General features: G+C 38.1%; 1 protein-coding gene across 11 annotated transcripts in view; it reads left to right on the top strand.

Moving 5' to 3' along the window:
- Reps2 (RALBP1 associated Eps domain containing 2) overlaps positions 1–17,971 on the top strand; it is a 294,750-nt gene that overhangs the window by 269,548 nt on the left and 7,231 nt on the right. For all 11 annotated transcript variants that reach the window (XM_057759194.1, XM_057759200.1, XM_057759196.1 and 8 more), the window contains one exon: positions 10,533–10,638. In XM_057759194.1, coding sequence (XP_057615177.1) covers positions 10,533–10,638 — 106 coding nt within the window. The remainder of the gene's footprint in view (positions 1–10,532; positions 10,639–17,971) is intronic.

Consider the following 17,971-nt stretch of genomic DNA (forward strand, 5'->3'; position numbering starts at 1 on the left):
TACCGCCCGGCCTCTCTTGGCATTTCTTAATGTTCCTTATGTAGGGTTGAGGCCTTGTGATCTTTTACCTGTCCATGTTAGCATGTCTATTGATATCATCTTTTTTCAGATCATGTTTAGACAGTCATATATCCTACCTAGTGACTGTAATGTGGGATCTCATTGTGGTTTTGATTTGCATTTCCTTAGTGATTAATAGTGTTGAGCATCTTTTCTTGTGCTTATTGACCATTTGAATGCACTTTTGGATAAATATCTGTTCATTATTTGCCTACTTAAAAGCGAGTTATGGCTTCTTTATGTGGTCTGAATACAGCTCTCATGTTAGATACATGATTTTCAAATAATTTCTCCTGTTCTGTTGGTTGTGTTTTCACTTTTTGTTGGTGTAGTTTGAAGTGCCAAGTTTAAATTATGTGTGTGTGTTTGTATTTGAGACAGGATCTCACTGTGTTGCCCTAAAATGACCTGTAACTTGATTTGTAGACCATGCTGGCCTTGAACTCACAAAGCTCCACCTGCCTCTGCCTCCTGAGTTCTAGGACTGAAGGTGTGTACCTCCATGTCTAGGCTGTCACTTATATTTTTAGTGTCATATTAAAAAAAACATTGCCTACTCCAAGTTCACAAAGATTGTTTACTTCTGAAAGTCTTGTCACTTCACAACTGATGTTGACATTATGGTCTATTTTAAGCTCATTTTGTATATCATGTGAAGATGGGGTTCAACTTCATTCTTTGACATGGCAATTATATAGTTGTCCCTACAATGTTTATTGGAATGATATTTTCTACTTTTCATTTGTTCTGTGAATGTTCTTCAGCATATTACTCTGAGGCTAGTGAGGTGACCCTATGACATTTAGCTGAGAGACTAATGCCAGATCACAGTGTGAATAGTCAGGGCCTACACTTGCACACAAGAGTATTTTATACAGCTTCTTCTTTTAGTTCCAAGACTAGTTTATTTTGGCATGGTAGGAAAGAATTTAGCATTTATAATTTTTCAAGGCCAGGAGCAAAAGATAGAAAATACAAAATGGTTGGCCTACAGTTCTTTCCAGCCAGAGTTTTGAAAGAGATGTAAGCTCAGATTCCCTTAGATATGCATTGTATAGAGTTGTTACCCCCTCCCCCACTTCTCTCCCATTTACAGTGTTAGTTGCTATGTACTGTCTTTGGGAAAAATGAGAAAAAGAGTTACAATCATTTTCTGTAAGCCTTAATTCTCTAACAGAACCCTGAGAAAGGCTAAAAATAAAGTAGACTAGCTGTTAAACTGTCATCAGCTTTTATAGAAGTTAACATCAAAAATGAACCATTGTCAAAAACAAATTCAGCTTTTGGTATTGCTACTGTCCACACAAAGAAATTAGTAAGCTTGCCTAAGTAAATTGCTGCGTCCAGGTTACGTGCGATAAACATTTTATAATGTGCCACCATTAATAATGACAGACGTAAATTTGGATTAGAAACAGTTCTGCTTAGTTGTTTCTTTGCTGCATCTTTCCTGTCTATTAAAGATGAACCTTTGGAAAATAGGATTATTCATGCAGCGTGAAGAAAGAGGATACCATAGGACAGTACCATGGCTCGGTGCCAGCCTCTGTAACCTCTACTCTTTCCTATAACTCCAGAGTGTTCTGGCAGCTAGCATAGACTATTTGCTGACTTGCATTATGTTATCAATGTGACTGTAATGTTTTCTTTCCTCATGCTTGATGTATTGGGATTGTCTGTGAGATTTATGACTTGAATTCCAGGTAGGAGACTTCCAGTTTCCAACTGTAGAAAAGACAATACAAGTTTGGGACTTAGGTGGTGCACCCAGTTTCCTTGGGAGAAATCAAGGCCTGGGGAATGGCTAAGAAGATTTGTCCTTTTCTTAAAGGAGGATCTCATGTAATCATGGTTGGCTGTGTATCTGAGGATGATGAACTCCTATTTTTGTCACCCAAATGTTGGGATGGTAGGTGAAAGCCACAATAATATCCAACCCAATATTTTTCTCATTTAGAGAGTTCCATTGATATTCTTTTTTGGAGAGGACTTTTTTGAGATAGGATATCACACTGTAGCCCAGGCTGACTCAGAACTTACCATATAGCGTAGGGTGGCCTCAAACTCATGAAAATCCTCTTGACTCGGCCTTCTGAGTACTGGTATCATAGACATGAGCAAGTATTCCTATCTTATATCCTTTAAAACATAATAAAAATATTATATGCATGCATGAGATTCTCAAAGAATGAATAAAAAAATACATTTTTCAAAATTTGGGTTTGCTACTTGAACAGAAGGATAGGACTGCACTGTCCTGGAAGCTAGCCATATTGTCTTCCTGTCCTGGATTTCTTTGGAATTTGCCTTTATCCATATGGCCAATGGCAACTTGTAATCAACATAGTTATAGTTCAGGTCACAAGAAAAGGGGGAAAGAACAAATGGGAAAAAGCAACTTATTGCTAAGATCTTTCTGGTCTTACTGGCTCAAAACTTAGTCACATGTTCTCACTCACCTACCAAGGCAGCAGAGAAATATAATTTATAGTTAGGTGATGTGATGGTTAGTTTTCACCTATCAACTTGACACAACCTAGAATCACCTAGGAAGAGGGTCTTAAGTAAGGAACTGTGTGGATCAGGTTGGCCTATAGAAACGTGTGTGAGGGAGCTGTCTTTATTTTTAATCTATATAAGAAGATCCAGCCCACCATGACTGCCATCATCCCTACACCTGGGGTCCTGAGAACATAAGTAGTAGGCATGCACACATTCATTTCTCTTTGCTCTTGACTATGGGTATGATATGGCTATGGTGCTTTGAGTTGCTGCCACTGTGGCTTCTCTGCTATGATAGACTATAACCTGGAATTGTAAGCCAATAAACCCCTTTCTTATCTCTGTTGCTTTTGTCACAGTATTTTATCACAGCAGTAGTACAAAACAGTGAAAGTAGAGCAGGTAGCCATATGTCCAGCCAAAATAGAAGTTTATTCAATACTAAACACAAGCAGGCATAAGGATAGATTTGGGGGCTCAGAATGTAGCTCAGTGGTAGAGAGCTTGCCTAGCATGCACATGGCTCTGTGTTCAACCCCCAACACCATCAAAAAACTGTTTTGAGAGGTACTCTGCTACAAAATTTTGTGTTGATAATGCTGCACAGTGCTTTTGCTCCACATCAGCACATAGTGTAATACACAATGGAGTGAAACAAGGTTATCTGCTGAACACTTAGTCACACATTTTCCTCTTTTGAAACTGGTAAGGTGTAGCTCAGATTTGAACATGGGCTAAAAGGATTAGGGCAATTTGTAGGTGAAAAGTTCAGAAGCAATTAAGAGGCAGGAAAAACACTTTCCATGAACTGTTAACAGTTGTCCTAGGCCTAACGTTGTGTCTGATTTGGGACCTAATCTTGGCTTAGAACTCTTGTGGTTGCAAATTCGGGGAGGGGGAGACTTAGAATATCTTAGCACATTCTTTCTTGAGCCACGAAGGACTTTAAGGAACCATATTCCTTGTGAAGATGTAGGGGTGGTTTTTAGAAAATAGTGACAGGAATGGATCATAAAAGGGGACTGCAGACCTTTGAGGTTCTGAAATTTTTCTAGTCTTCTAAAGGGTATTTGTTACTTTTCTCAACAAGGCATCTACCCATGTAGGTGGAGGGAGGTGATGGAGACAGTTCTTGGAGAAGGAGACACTCTTCTAAGCTGACTCACATAGCATAGTGGTAGTTTAAGGCTGGAGAAGCATCTAGTTCTGACTGACTTCTTACTGTGAACTATATAGATTCACAGAAATTAACAAAATATGATACAAAGTAAGCTTGTTTATCTTTCATGTAGTTTGTCCCAGTGATTACATTTATCCTAACTATAGTCGGGATAATTCTATACCATTTTATTATGTGTTGTCATATTGTGTAGTGATCACTATAATCAACACACTGGTGTCACAACTACCTTCTCCTCTCTGACATTCATAGCCCCTAGCAAACACTTGTCTAATTTTCATTCCTATAATTTTGTCATTTCAAGCATGCTACATAAATGGAATCATGTAGCACATGACCTTTTGAATTTGATGGTTTTTTTTCTCTCAGCATATATTTAGCATATAATACAAAAAATCACAGTCCAGGACACTTACTCTAAAAAAGGAAAGCTTGCATTCCTTAACATCCATCTAAATGGACAGATGTGTATAACATCCAACACCACAAAGCAGCATCCTGTGGCATGGATATAACACATTAGACATTTTCTTAGTAAGTAATATTTTGACTGTATATAGTTGTTGAAGATCACAAATAAAGTTGCTATAAGCATCTCTGCACAGGTTTTTATTTGTATATCTATTTTTCTTTCTTTGGGATGAGCATCATGAACTGGGATTTTTGAGTTGTCTGCTAAGCATATGTGTAGTTTGAAAAGAAACTACTAAGTTATCTTTCAGAATGCAGTACCATGTCACAGTCCCACCAGTAATGTATGAGACACTGAGTTTCTCCATGTCCTTGCAAGCATTTTTATTTTAGTGGGTATGTAACTGTGTCATTGTGATCTTAGTTTGTATTTCTCTAAAGGCTAGTGATGTTGAAAGCTTTTCCTTTGTATATTTGGCACCACATATCCTCTTTGGTGATAAGTCTCTTCCTATCCTTTGGTGATTTTCTAATTCTTTTTTAGAACTGCTGACTTTTGATTTTCTTCTTTTTTAAAGGAAAGACGGGTTCATGTTGATTCATGGTTTGAAGAGCTACAGTGTAACATGGTAGGGGAGGCATGGTGGCAAGCTCATAAGGCTGCTGCTGATGTTGGCACTGGTAGATATGCAGTCACGAAGCAGAGAGACAAATGCTAGTGCTCTGAGTTTTGAGAACTTTCTGTGTTCTGAATAGAAATCCATTGTTAGATTTGTTGTTTTTGCAGATCTTGTCCCACTCTGAAACGTGTCCTCTTTACAGGCCATTGTGCTTTTCTAGTTCTACTTTTTTTGTTGTGTTCTTTTGGTTGTTGATATTCAGTGTAATCTTTGTACATATATTGAATATTATCCTGGAACATTCATTGTCTTACTAGAAGTGTTAGTAATCAATGTTCTTTCAAGTAGAAAGACAGTATTGAGTTTCTATACTTCAACAATAGCTCTGCGTTCCTGTAGGGAGGAAGGAGTGAGTTTTATTTCATCTCTATTAAAAACCCACAACTGAAATAAATTTGATTTCAAGCTTCAGCAGTTTTAGAACCTTAGATAGTACTTGCTTAGAAGTAGATGCTATTCAAGATGTTACCAGAATAGCAAAATCTATAGATGTGCTATTGAAACCGAATCTACGTACTTTAACAAATGTCTGAATATCACATATCTCAAAGTAAAATAGAAAGTCTTCTAGACTGTTACTGCTTTTGGAAAAAAGCACTAAAATTGGATAGAGGTACAATTTTTATCTAATAGACATTTAAATTTGTTATAAAGCAAAGGAATGCATCATGTATCAAAATTCAGGCATTCTCATGCTATGTATATATGTTATATTGGTTTTATTTTTAAAATTGTACTTTGTATTATTAGTTTACTTTTATTGTATTCTTGCATATATTATTCATTCAGTAAAGGAGTTATGAATTAAAAACTTTATATGTGGAACCTAGATAACTCTCCCTCCCTCTCTTTTTCACACACACACACACACACCCAGCATACACTCACACACACATGTATGTACAACCTTAGAATAAAAAGGGGGTATTTGTGAAGAGGATGGGACCCAGTGGGAGAGGAAGCAGGACAAGAAAGGGTGTTGAATAGTGACCATTGGCCAAAGTGCATGATGCATTTGAATGAAAATGTCATTATGAAAGAAACCTTTCACTTTGCACAATGAATACATGCTAATGAATTTTTTTAAGAAGTAGAGGAGATGGCTCAGTAGGTAAAGCACTTGGCTTTACCAGAGTTTGAATCCCATTATTACAACTGTAAATGCAATCTCTGTTTATTAAAAAAAGCAGACCTCTGAAGCTTCATTTTTGCTTCTATATGGCTGAAACAAATAGCCTTTAAACTTATTGCAGAAGGGACTGTGTTTTCTACAGATTAGCAGGGTGACTAGCATAATGTACCCCTCCAGGAAATAGTCATCATATGTGTATGGTTGATCTGGACTAGAACCCATTTACCAGTGATTGAAAATATAGTTGTTTTTTTTTAGGAGTGTATAATCACCTTTTTATTGTGTTTCTTACTTTCGTAATAATAGTTTGTAAGTTGTACTTGTGGTGCCCATGTTGATTTATCAGTCACACCATGGACAGTTTTAGAAGATTAAGAGGGTACTAAGAAGAATTATGGCCAAACAGGGTAAGCAGAGTCTTTAATAGGCCCAAGTGCAACACATGATCTTTCTAGATACACGTGATTTCTCTAGTTACACAAATCTCCCCAGTTACACATGATTCCCCAGTTACACATGATTTTCTCTAGTTACACATGATCACTCTAGTTACACATGTTCTCCCCAGTTATACATTATTTCTCTAGTTAACTTGATCTCCCTAGTCACACATGATTTCTCTAGTTACACATGATTCCCCAGTTACACATGATCTCCCCAGTTACACATGATTCCCCAGCTACACATGATTCCCCAGTTACACATGATCTCCCCAGTTACACATGATTACCCAGCTACACATGATTTCCCTAGTCACACATGATCACCCCAGTTACACATGATTCCCCAGTTACACATGATCACCCTAGTTATACATGATCTCCCCAGTTATACATGATTTCTGTAGTTACACATGATCTCCCTAGTTACACATGATCTCCCTAGTCACACATGATTTCTCTAGTTACACATGATCTCTCTAGTTACACATGATTGCCCTAGTTACACATGATTACCCCAGTTACACATGATCTCCCCAGTTATATATGATTCCCCAGCTACACATGATTGCCCTAGTCACACATGATCACCCTAGTTACACATGATCTCCCAAGTTACACATGATTTCTGTAGTTACACATGATCTCCCTAGTTACACATGATTGCCCTAGTTACACATGGTCTCCCTAGTCACACATGATTTCTGTGGTTACACATGATCTCCCTAGTTACACATAATTGCCCTAGTTACACATGATCACCCTAGTTACACATGACTTCTCTAGTTACATGCCATCTCCCCAATTACACATGATCACCCTTGTTACATATGATTGTCCTAGTTACACATGATCTCCCCAGTTACATGTGATATTCCTAGTTACACATGATCGCCCTGGTTGCATGTGATCTCCCCAGTTGCACATAATTGTCCTAGTTATACATGTTCTTTGAATTTAGTACTGACTTAGCTAAAGTATGCTGGTACAAAAGCATTCTCTGTTTTCCTCAAGTGCCTCACATACATTTTGGTACATATTAAAATTCACATTCTCTCTCGCTCCCTGTCCCTCCCTCTACTTTCTTCCCTTCCTTATAACAAAATAAAGGAGAATTAGGCAGTTTTGCTAAACCAATGTAGAATTTTTTCTTAAGAAAATATTTTGTTCTTCTGCACCAGTCTTGTCCACTGAAGTAGATTCCATTAATGCTTCAACAAAGACCATTCAGCTAATAGAAATTATCAGAAAAAAATGCTTATTAAAAATGTCTTGGAATAACTGGAACACAAATGTTTGAAAAGGCCCAATTTATAGCCTTTATTCAAGTTGTAATGTTGTTGGAGCAGTGGGCCACTTCCCGCCACCCAGCTAGCTTTACCCGAAATAATTACATGGAAACTGTATTCTTTTAAACACTGCCTGGCCCATTAGTTCCAGCCTCTTATTGGCTAATTCTCACATCTCGATTAACCCATTTCTAATAATCTGTGTAGCACCACAAGGTGGCTTACCAGGAAAGATCTTAACCTGCATCTGTCTGGAGTGGGAGAATCATGGCGACTGCTTGGCTTGGCTTCCTTCTCCCAGCATTCTGTTCTGCTTACTCTGCCTACCTAGTTTTCTGTCCTATTAAAGGGCCAAGGCAGTCTCTTTATTTAACCAATGAAATTAACACAAAACAGAAGACTCTCCCCCATCATTGTAAAATGGGGAGTAGCTTAAGGTGTAAATAATTCATCCTGACAAATTTGTTTCATTTTGGTGTGGACCTGCCTACCTGCCTACCTGCTGGCTTGCTGGCTTGGGAATATGAAATGTATTGACCAAGGTTTCTGTCCTGCCTGATCCCACAGCCATTCAGCACCAATGAAACACACAGAGACTTATATTAATTATAAACAAGTTGGCTTAGTAGCTCAGGTCTTTTCTTATTAACTAATTCTTACTTCTTAAATTGGCCCATTATTCTTATCTATGTTAGCTATGTGGCTTGGTACCTTTATCAGTGAGGCATTCTCATCTTGCTTCCTCTGCATCTGGGTGACGGCTGCAGACTGAGCTTTCCTCTTTCCAGAATTCTCCTGTTCTCATTGTCCTGCCTCTATTTCCTGCCTGGTTTCCACACCTATACTTCCTGCCTGGCTACTTTCCAATCTGTGTTTTATTAAAATACAAGTGACAAATCTTTACAGGGTACAAGACCATTGTCCCACAGCACTTTCCCTTCTTTTTCTCAAAACAAGAACTCTGAATCTAATCTCCTTTGTTTAGCTTTTTTCCTGACCATTATCTATAACAACTTGTAACCAACACTCTAAACAAAGAAAAACATGCATAATCCATTTTGGGGGGAATGTGGGTGTAGTGTTCTAGGCTACTTCCTGCTGATTGGGGGTGCTGATAATCTTATGGGGACCTAAAGAAAATTTAAGATTATGTTCAAGTCTTGATTGGAAAATTCTGTGAGGCTTGATTATCTCATCCAGCAGTCTTGAGGCTCTTCTGGATGTAGAACTCAGACATCTGGGTCATCTGCTCCTATTGGAGATTTCTCAGGGGCTTTTCCTTGATCAAACATGATTTTTCTTAGCCCAGGTTGAATCCACAGCCTCTCCTTTCCTATGGAAACAAAAGCAAAACCTCTTCTCCAAAGTAACATATCTTTTTAGTTAAATTTTAAAGTCAAGACATTTTCAAAATATATATGTTAAATTAATCCAGCAGCATTTATAATCAAATATCTTTTAACATCTGTTGCTCCTTCCTCAGCATTCAAAAAATTTAAAGACAACACAATAACAATACAGTGTCCAGACTCTTTATGTATTTTCCATCTTTATGTGACTTCATTTTAAACTCTATTTCTTTTATTTTTAATTTTTGAGTTTTTTGAGACTAGTTTCTCTGTGTATCTTTGGGTGTCCTGGCACTCACTCTGTAGACCAGGCTGTCCTTGAACTCACAGAGATCTGCCTGCCTCTGCCTCCCAAGTATAGGGATTAAAGGTGTGCACCACTATACCCAACTACTCTCTCTCTTTTTTATTTTAAGGACTTTATCCTTTTTTTCTCACAAGCCTACATATATTTTTAAACACACTGTAAACCATTTAGAGGTTTTCTTCATCATTGAATCCATCTTTACTGTATATCTCTTTTTATGACCACATGAGTCTTTAATTTGCTAAGCGATATGGCTAGGATTAAAGCTGTGGCTTTGATGGCTGTATCCACCCCATTCCTTAGCTTTCTGAGAGTCTAGTCTCATGGTGGAGGTACTGGCCAGAGCTGTGTTTATTGCCACAACACTATGGCATTTCAAATTCCCTGCCACCACCAAGAAGCATGCTGTTGGTTATTCATAAACACTATTTAAGTGTTTTGTGGTGGGGCTGCAAAGATTTTTTTTCAGCTAAAGCTGAGTCAGGAAGCCTCTCTTAAATGAGACAAGCTTGCTTTCTGTAAACAGAGTCTACCTGAAAAAAAATGCTACCAAGAAGCCATGATTAATTCTGCTCTTTTTTTGTCTAGAATTCCTTCTTATACTCTCTCAGGTTTTAAGTGGATTCAGTTGTCCATATTGGCACCATTTGTTGACTGAGGTTTCTGTCCTGCCTGATCCTGCAGCCGTTTAGCACCAATGAAACACACAGAAACTTACATTAATTATAAACTAGTTGTCCTAGTAATTAAGGATTTTCTTATTAACTAATTCTTACATTTTAAATTGGCCCATTATTTTTGTCTATGTTAGCCATGTGGCTTGGTACTTTTATCAGTGAGGCATTTTCATCTTGCTTCCTCTGCATCTGGGTGACAACTGCAGACTGAGCTTTCCTCTTCCCAGAATTCTCCTGTTCTCATTGCCCTGCCTCTATTTCCTGCCTGGTTTCCCCACCTATACTTCCTGCCTGTCTACTGTCCAATCAACATTTTATTAAAATACAAATGACAAATCTTTACAAAGCACAAGACCGTCGTCTCCCAGCAGAGATGTTATTTTTGGAGCCCTGGGATATTAACCTTTGTCAGTTTAGCACCTCTCATGAATCTGAGTTCTGACTTGTGAGGAAGGGTCCAGAGCTCTAAGTCTCTTTTCACCAAAATGTTTGTACTATTTTACAGGCAGTCTTCCAAACAGAAGAAGGCAATTCAGACTGCCATCCGCAAAAATAAAGAGGCCAACGCAGTGCTGGCCCGCTTGAACAGTGAGCTTCAGCAGCAGCTGAAGGTAAGGACTGGTTCCCACATTTGGATTCCCTCACTTTACCATGACTTTGTGTTTTGATCATAAATCTCCATTCCTTTTACTAAGATCCACCTTTGTCCTTAATGCTCTCTTAGTTGGTGGAGAATGAGCATATTTAAGTTTCAATGATTGGTTCTTGAATGCTTAGACTAAGATTAGTAACTTCAATATAGAGGCTGTATACCATGTAGGAAACAAAGCCACTAACAAACTCTGTATTCTTTGTTGCCCCAAACCTCTGAGTAACATCATAATTGTTTAGAACTTCTATGAATGATGCTACACTTTTGTTGAAGTAGGAAGCCTGGGTTAACCCCTTTTCTGGTACCTTGGAAATAGGTCCATTCTACTTTCTCAAGTACATTAGCCCTGTTTTTCTCTCTTGTTTTTCTCCATCAGTTTCTCAGGCTGCTCTAACTATGTATTGTTGTAATATGAGCGGCGGGGCTGCGTCCCCGGCACCCAGCCGCCCACATGGCTAGCTTATGCCCTGAAATAATTACACGGAAACTGTATTCTTTTAATCACTGCCTGGCCCATTAGCTCCAGCCTCTTATTGGCTAGCTCTTACATATTGATCTAACCCATTTCTAATATTCTGTGTAGTACCACGAGCTGGCTTACCAGGGAGGATCTTAACCTGCGTCTGTCTGGAGTGGGAGAATCATGGCGACTCCTCACTCGGCTTCTTTCTCCCAGCATTTTGTTCTGTCTACTCCGCCTACCTAATTTTCTGTCCTATTAAAGGGGCCAAGGCAGTTTCTTTATTACTTAACCAATGAAACAACAGATAGAAAAATGACCCACCTCCATCAATGTATCACAAATGCAGTGACTTTAATACAATAGTGCTTTATTTTCTCATGGCTCTGGAGTTTGAAATCAAGGTGTCATCAGAGCTCTGCTGTCTTTGAAGGCTTTAGAGATGATACCTTTTTTTTTACAACTTCCCAACTCCAGGGAATTCCTGGTAATCCTTACTATTCCTTGACCTGTACATAAGAGGCTTCACTATCTGTATCAATTGTCACATGGCATTCTTCTGGTGTCTTGTCTGTTATCTGTTCTTATTGTATCTTTCTGATTAAGGGCACCAGCCACCAGATTAGGGTCCAATATAATATAGCATGATGTCATCCTCACATGATTCTGTTTGCATGTAAATTCATGTTTACAGGTCCTGGGAGTTAGGGCTTGAACATGTTTTGGTGGGATGTATGATCTTATAGGGTCATTCTCACCCCATACATACACAGCTCGAGCATTAGTGTTTCCCCTTGGGTAATTACTGCTTCATTTCTCTGGTCTCCTTCATATACATTTTCTTAGATATTATTCTCACTCACTGTTTTTACTGTCTCACTGTTTTCTCTCTCTCCCGGCTTAGTGTGGTCTTGCTGCCTTTCAACATTCTTCTTATGACCATATACAATGAGCTTCCATTTGTTTAATTAGCTAACGTCTTAGAGGAATCTACATAAATGGCCATCCTTTCCTCTAAAATTAATTTTTTTTTAAGATGGGGCCTTGATGTGTGACTCAGGCTCTTCTAGAACTCAAAATCCTCCTGCCTCATCTTCCCGAGCTCTGGGATGACAGGTCTGTATCACTGTGCCCATCTGAAAAGAGTGTTTGTGATTGAGATACTGTGCTTTTCTCCTTTGCCTTCTACTCTATGGGTGCTGCTTTAGAATTCTTTAGTTCCTTTCATCCATGACTTTCATTTTTGTGCCTTACACCTCTGAGAAGATATTTCATTACAGAACTTTTAAATACACAGGATATTTGGAAGGATTGTACAGTGAATATTTGTACAACCACTTCTTCAGTTCTGTTACTAAAATTTTATTATACTTGTTTTATTATGTGCATGTCAGTTTGTGTATCTCCTCTAGTCACCAGTTTATTTAAATAAATTACCAACATCTATAAACATTCTCTAAATACTTCAGCATGCATATTGTTAACTAGAGTTCAAGTTTTTTTTATTAATTAATTTATTTAATTATTAAAGATTTCTGCCTCTTCCCCGCCACCACCTCCCATTCCCCCCCCTCCCCCAATCAAGTCTTCCTCCCTCCTCAGCCCAAAGAGCAAGCAGGTTTCCCTGCCCTGTGGGAGGTCCAAGGACCACCCACCTCCATCCAGGTCTATTAAGGTGAGCATCCAAACTACCTGGGCTCCCACAAAGCCATTACGTGCAATAGGATCAAGAACCCATTGCCATTGTTCTTCAGTTCTCAGTAGTCCTCATTGTCCATTATGTTCAGCGAGACCGGTTTTGTCCCATGCTTTTTCAGACCCCGGCCAGCTGGCCTTGGTGAGTTCCCGATAGAACATCCCCATTGCCTCAGAGTGTGGGTGCACCCCTCGCAGTCCTGAGTTCCTTGCTCGTGCTCTCTCTCCTTCTGTTCCTCCTTTGGATCGTGAGACTTCAGTCCAGTGCTCCAATGTTGGTCTCTGTCTCTGTCTTCTTGAGTTCAAGTTTTTATTTGAGACTAGGTCTCTTTACATAGTCCCTTCTGTCCTGGAATTCACTGTGTATGCAGAACAGGCTAGATTCATAAAGTTCATTTCTTTTACAGGTTTTTCTTATGATGTGAAATTTAACACACACAACTCTTAACTGTACACTTTCAGATCTTGTAGCAAATGTATATTCTTTAGAAGCCAGACTCTATGGATTAAGGGGCCAGTGCCATCACCATAAGAAGTTTCCTCACTTTCTCTCCCATTTTACTTCTACGCTGCTACTGGGCAGCCACCATTCTCATTATTTTCTACCACAGTATTGTCTGTTCTGTAACTGTATATGATGGTATCCTACAACAAATACTTTTGTATAAAGTCTTTGAGATTCATTTATTTTTTTGTATGCATGAAGAATTCGCTCCTTTCATTGCTGCTTAATACCCCACTGAGTGAATATGCTGCAGTTTCATTATCAGGTCTCTTGATGAAAACTTGAGCTGTTAACAGTTTTAGAACATTGTGAATAAAGCTGCATCATTGAACATGTTTCTTTAATAACATATTTGTACCTACTCTAGAATTTCATGCTATGTGTTTTATGTGTTTTGATCCTTTCACCCTTCTCCCTCATATCTTTTTTAATACCCCACTGAGTCAAACTTGTGCTGCCTCTATATTTGTGGGTGTGGGACCATCTACTGCAGTTAGCTGGTCAACCTAGAAGGCATCACACCCCTAAAGAAAACTGACTTTCCCTTGGGTAGCAACCATCATTTGCCAATAGTTCCTCTGCCTGCTGGTGGGGCTTCTGGGCCCTTGTCATCCATGTTTGGATGTTCACTGACTTGATCTTGTGCAGGTGATCGTCACTTCTGTGGGTTCATGAGTGCAGTGCCTCTGTCATGTTCAGAAAACACTATTTTGCCCTAGCCCCCTTATAACCTGTGGCTCTTATATTCTTTTTGCTTCTTCTCCAAAAATGTTCCATGAGCCTTGCAGGGAGGCTTTATGTATTTGTTCCATTTCTCAAAGAGTGCTCCCTAGAAACTTTAGACATGTTTTTGGATAGAAATATATTCTAATTTATCCTAGAAACAGGATTAGTTGAAAATATGGTAAGTGTCTTCGTTACTTTTATATTGCTGTGAAGAGATACCATGACCCAGGCAATTTAGAAAAGAAAGCAGTGAATAGCATGGGTTTATTTGCAGCTTCAGAGTGTGAATCCATGACCGTTATGGTGGGGAGCATGGCGGCAGGCAGAGAGGCAGAGTGCTGGAGTGGTAGCTGAGAGCCTACATCTTATCTGCAAGTTTCAGGCAAAGAGAGGGATTGGGTCTGGGTGGACTTTTGAAAGCTTCTTCCAACAAGGCCACATCTATTCCTTCCCAAGTAGTCCCTACCAACTGGAGACTCAAATATATGACCCTATAGGGGGGCATTTCTATTCAAACTACCATAGTAAGTATATGTGACTGATTTTATTAGAAATAGATGTACCTTTAAAAATGTGGTTATAGCATTTTATACTCTACCCATTAATGTGTGAGAATTTTAAATCTTTTCCAACATTTGGTTTTATTTTTGTTGATTTTAACCTGGACTAGGATAAGTTATTTTTTCCTTGATGACTAATTATGTCATTTACTTTATATGTAAAGTATATTTTCAAACTAGAGGACTTTTTGTTATTTTTGTTATTTGTTTTTGAGAAGGTCTCCATGTGTAATCTAGGTGGCCTTGAACTCAGAACCCTCCTATCTCATTCTCTTGAGTGTTGGGATTACATGTATGTGCCCCTACATCTGACATTTTTGGGGCGAGTTTTTAAATTGAGATTTCATCTACCCTGACTGCTGTTGAGCCGTGGGCAGATAACTTTGTGCACATTTTGATTGTTAATAATTTGTTAGATAAACATTGTCAGTATTTCCTTCTAGTGTTTATATCACCTGTTTATGTAATAACTATATATTTTTCTGTGCAAATACTTCAAATTTTGATAGAATTCAAATTTGTCAATTTTTCTTAAGCTTATGTACAGAAACTCTGTATACTTCTAGGTTATAAAATATTTCTCACATATTTTCTTCTAACAGCTTTATTGTCCCTTCTTTTAAATTTTAAAATTAAATTTGTACATGATGTGACATTAGGGTTAAGGTTCATTTCCCCCATTTTAGTATTTCCTTAATCCAGTACCATTTGATGAAAAGGCTTTTCCTCCCTTGGGTCACTTTGGTGCCATTATCCTAAATCTAATGGCTTATAATTGTGGGTTCCGTTCTGACTTCTTACTCTGTTTCATTAGTCTCTCTGTGGATCCTTCTGCTACTCTCCCACTGTCCTGATTGCCGCTGCCTTATACTGTCTTGAAATGTTCATTTTCGTGATTCCATTGGATATTTGCATTGTCTCATGCAAAATTGAGAATTGGTAGGAAAGTATCATAAAATACAAACTTGTTAGGATTACGATTAGATTTGCATTGAATCTGTCAACCAATTTAAGGAGAGCTGACATGTTTACCATGTTGATTTTGATAATCTGAAAGTATAGGAGTTTCTACAACTATTTCTCTTCTAAATTTCTCCTGAGTGGTTTTGAGATTTGAGTATATAAGTTTTATATATCTTTTGACAAATTGTCCAAAATTTTTGTGACACTATTGCAAATTGGATTTTAAAAACAATTCCATTGTTCAGTTGAATTTGTGACAGTCCCAGGGTATACAACCAATATGCAAAATAATCAGTCATATTCCTACGTATAAGTCAAATAATCGGTAATGGAATTTTCTTAAAGTGCCACTTTATGGTAGCTGGCCTCCTCCTCCAAATGAAATACTTTGGTACAAATCTATCAGAACACACATAAGATTTGTATGCTGGAAACTAAAAAATGCTGTTGAGAGAAATCCAGGGAGACCTAAAGGTACAGATATGCTTTCTTTGTATATTTGGAAGATTCAGTAAAAGAGAGTTGTCATTTTTCTCCCCAGTGATCTTTAGATCCATGATAATACTAATTAAAATCCCAGCAGGAAATTTTTATGCATACAAACAAGCTGATCCAAAAATTTGTACGTGAGGGCCGAGGAACTTTGGAATTGCTAAACCAATGTGAAAAGGAAAAACAAATGAAGAAATCATTGTCCGGTTGCTGTAATCAAGACAGTATGGTGCTGAGAGTGCATAGATCAGAATCCTGAAATAGGTCACACAAATAAAGCCAATGATGCAATATCAACCTAATCAAAAGTTAGTCTAGCAACAACGTGGTTAACAGTTGATCATCTATATGTAACAAATAGGGAGTTTTGATCTAAGTCTTACCCCTTCTTCAAAGATCAACTAAAAATGGCTTGCCCATGTAAATAGAAAACATAAAGCTATAAAAGTTTTAGAAGGAAGCAGGGGAAAAGCCCTCATGATTTGAAGTTAGATGTGATCTTAGTATTTTAGGAATGACTAAAAACATAATCTATAAGAAAATTACTTAGTATATTAGCTTTCCAAAGACACTAGAGAATTAAGAGACAAGTTACAGATGGGGAGGAGATATTCCAGAACTACAAATTTGAAAGAGAACTTGCACTCTAATTTTATAAAAATTACTTTTAAAACTCAAAAATAAGTCTGGGGGAAAACCTACAACTATCATTCTACTAAAGGAACTCAGCAAGAAAATGACTAATAATGACATACTGCTATACCCATAGATCAATGTCTCATTCAGCCCTCATCGGAGAAACTTCTTGCAGTGGATGGGAACTAACAGAGACCCACAGGTAGACAATATACAGAAAATGAGAGACTTTGGAGCACTCAATCTTAAATAGGATGTCTTCATCACACTCCTGCCCTCCAGGACTCTGTAATCCATGTAGAAGAGGTGGGAAAATTATAAGAGGTAGTGGTGGAGGATAACTCCATGGAAATAGCATTTTCCAGATGTAACAAGACTGATGCACACCTGAACTCACAGAAACTATGACAGCATGCACAGGGCCTGTACAAGTCCAAGCCAGACAAAAATCCCAACATGGAGAAGGGGAAGTGGTCACAAACTTTCACCTCTAATTAAGAAGCTATTGCAATTGATGCCCGCTGGGAAAGTGAAAATCAACTTTCTCTAATGGAGCCTCAGTGGGTATATTGACCACACTCCAGGGAAGGTCCCATGGAGTACTTAGCCAATACAAAACGACTTGTGTGTGCGTGCGTTCCTTTTGTTTGGTTTTGGTATTTTTGTCTTATTGATTTTCTTTCTTTCTACATGTTTATCTATTTTGACTTTCATTTTTGTTCTTTTTTCTGTTGTTTTCTTTTTGAGAGAGTGAGAAAGAACATGAAGTTGGGTGGGTTGGGAAGTGGGGGAGGATCTGGAATGAGTTCGGGGAGTGTAAGGAATATGATCAAAATATATTGTATGAAAAATTTAAATAAAATTTTTAAAAATAAGAACTATAAAAACCCAAATATCTCAATTTAAAAATTGGCAAAATACTGGAACAGATATTTCACCAAGGAGGGTATAAGGATGACATATATACATATAAGATGGGATTCTGCATTATTGGCTACTTGGAAAATGACAATTTAAGCTAGGTTTACAGACTGCTATACACTTTTAGAACTGCTGAAACAGAAAATGACACCATCAATGGAAGGTAGCTGGAGCGTCATACATGGGTGGTAGGACTACAAAATGGTACCCTCACCCTGGAAAGACATTCAGTTGTCTTTGGAACTGATAAGTATTTTTATATCATTTTGCTTCATTTTTTATTTTACTTGGCTTTATCCCCTCATTGCTCCTTCAGTTTTTGGGCAGACCAGCT

This window comes from Chionomys nivalis, chromosome X (genome assembly GCF_950005125.1).
Source record: "Chionomys nivalis chromosome X, mChiNiv1.1, whole genome shotgun sequence".
Classification (NCBI taxonomy): domain Eukaryota; kingdom Metazoa; phylum Chordata; class Mammalia; order Rodentia; family Cricetidae; genus Chionomys; species Chionomys nivalis.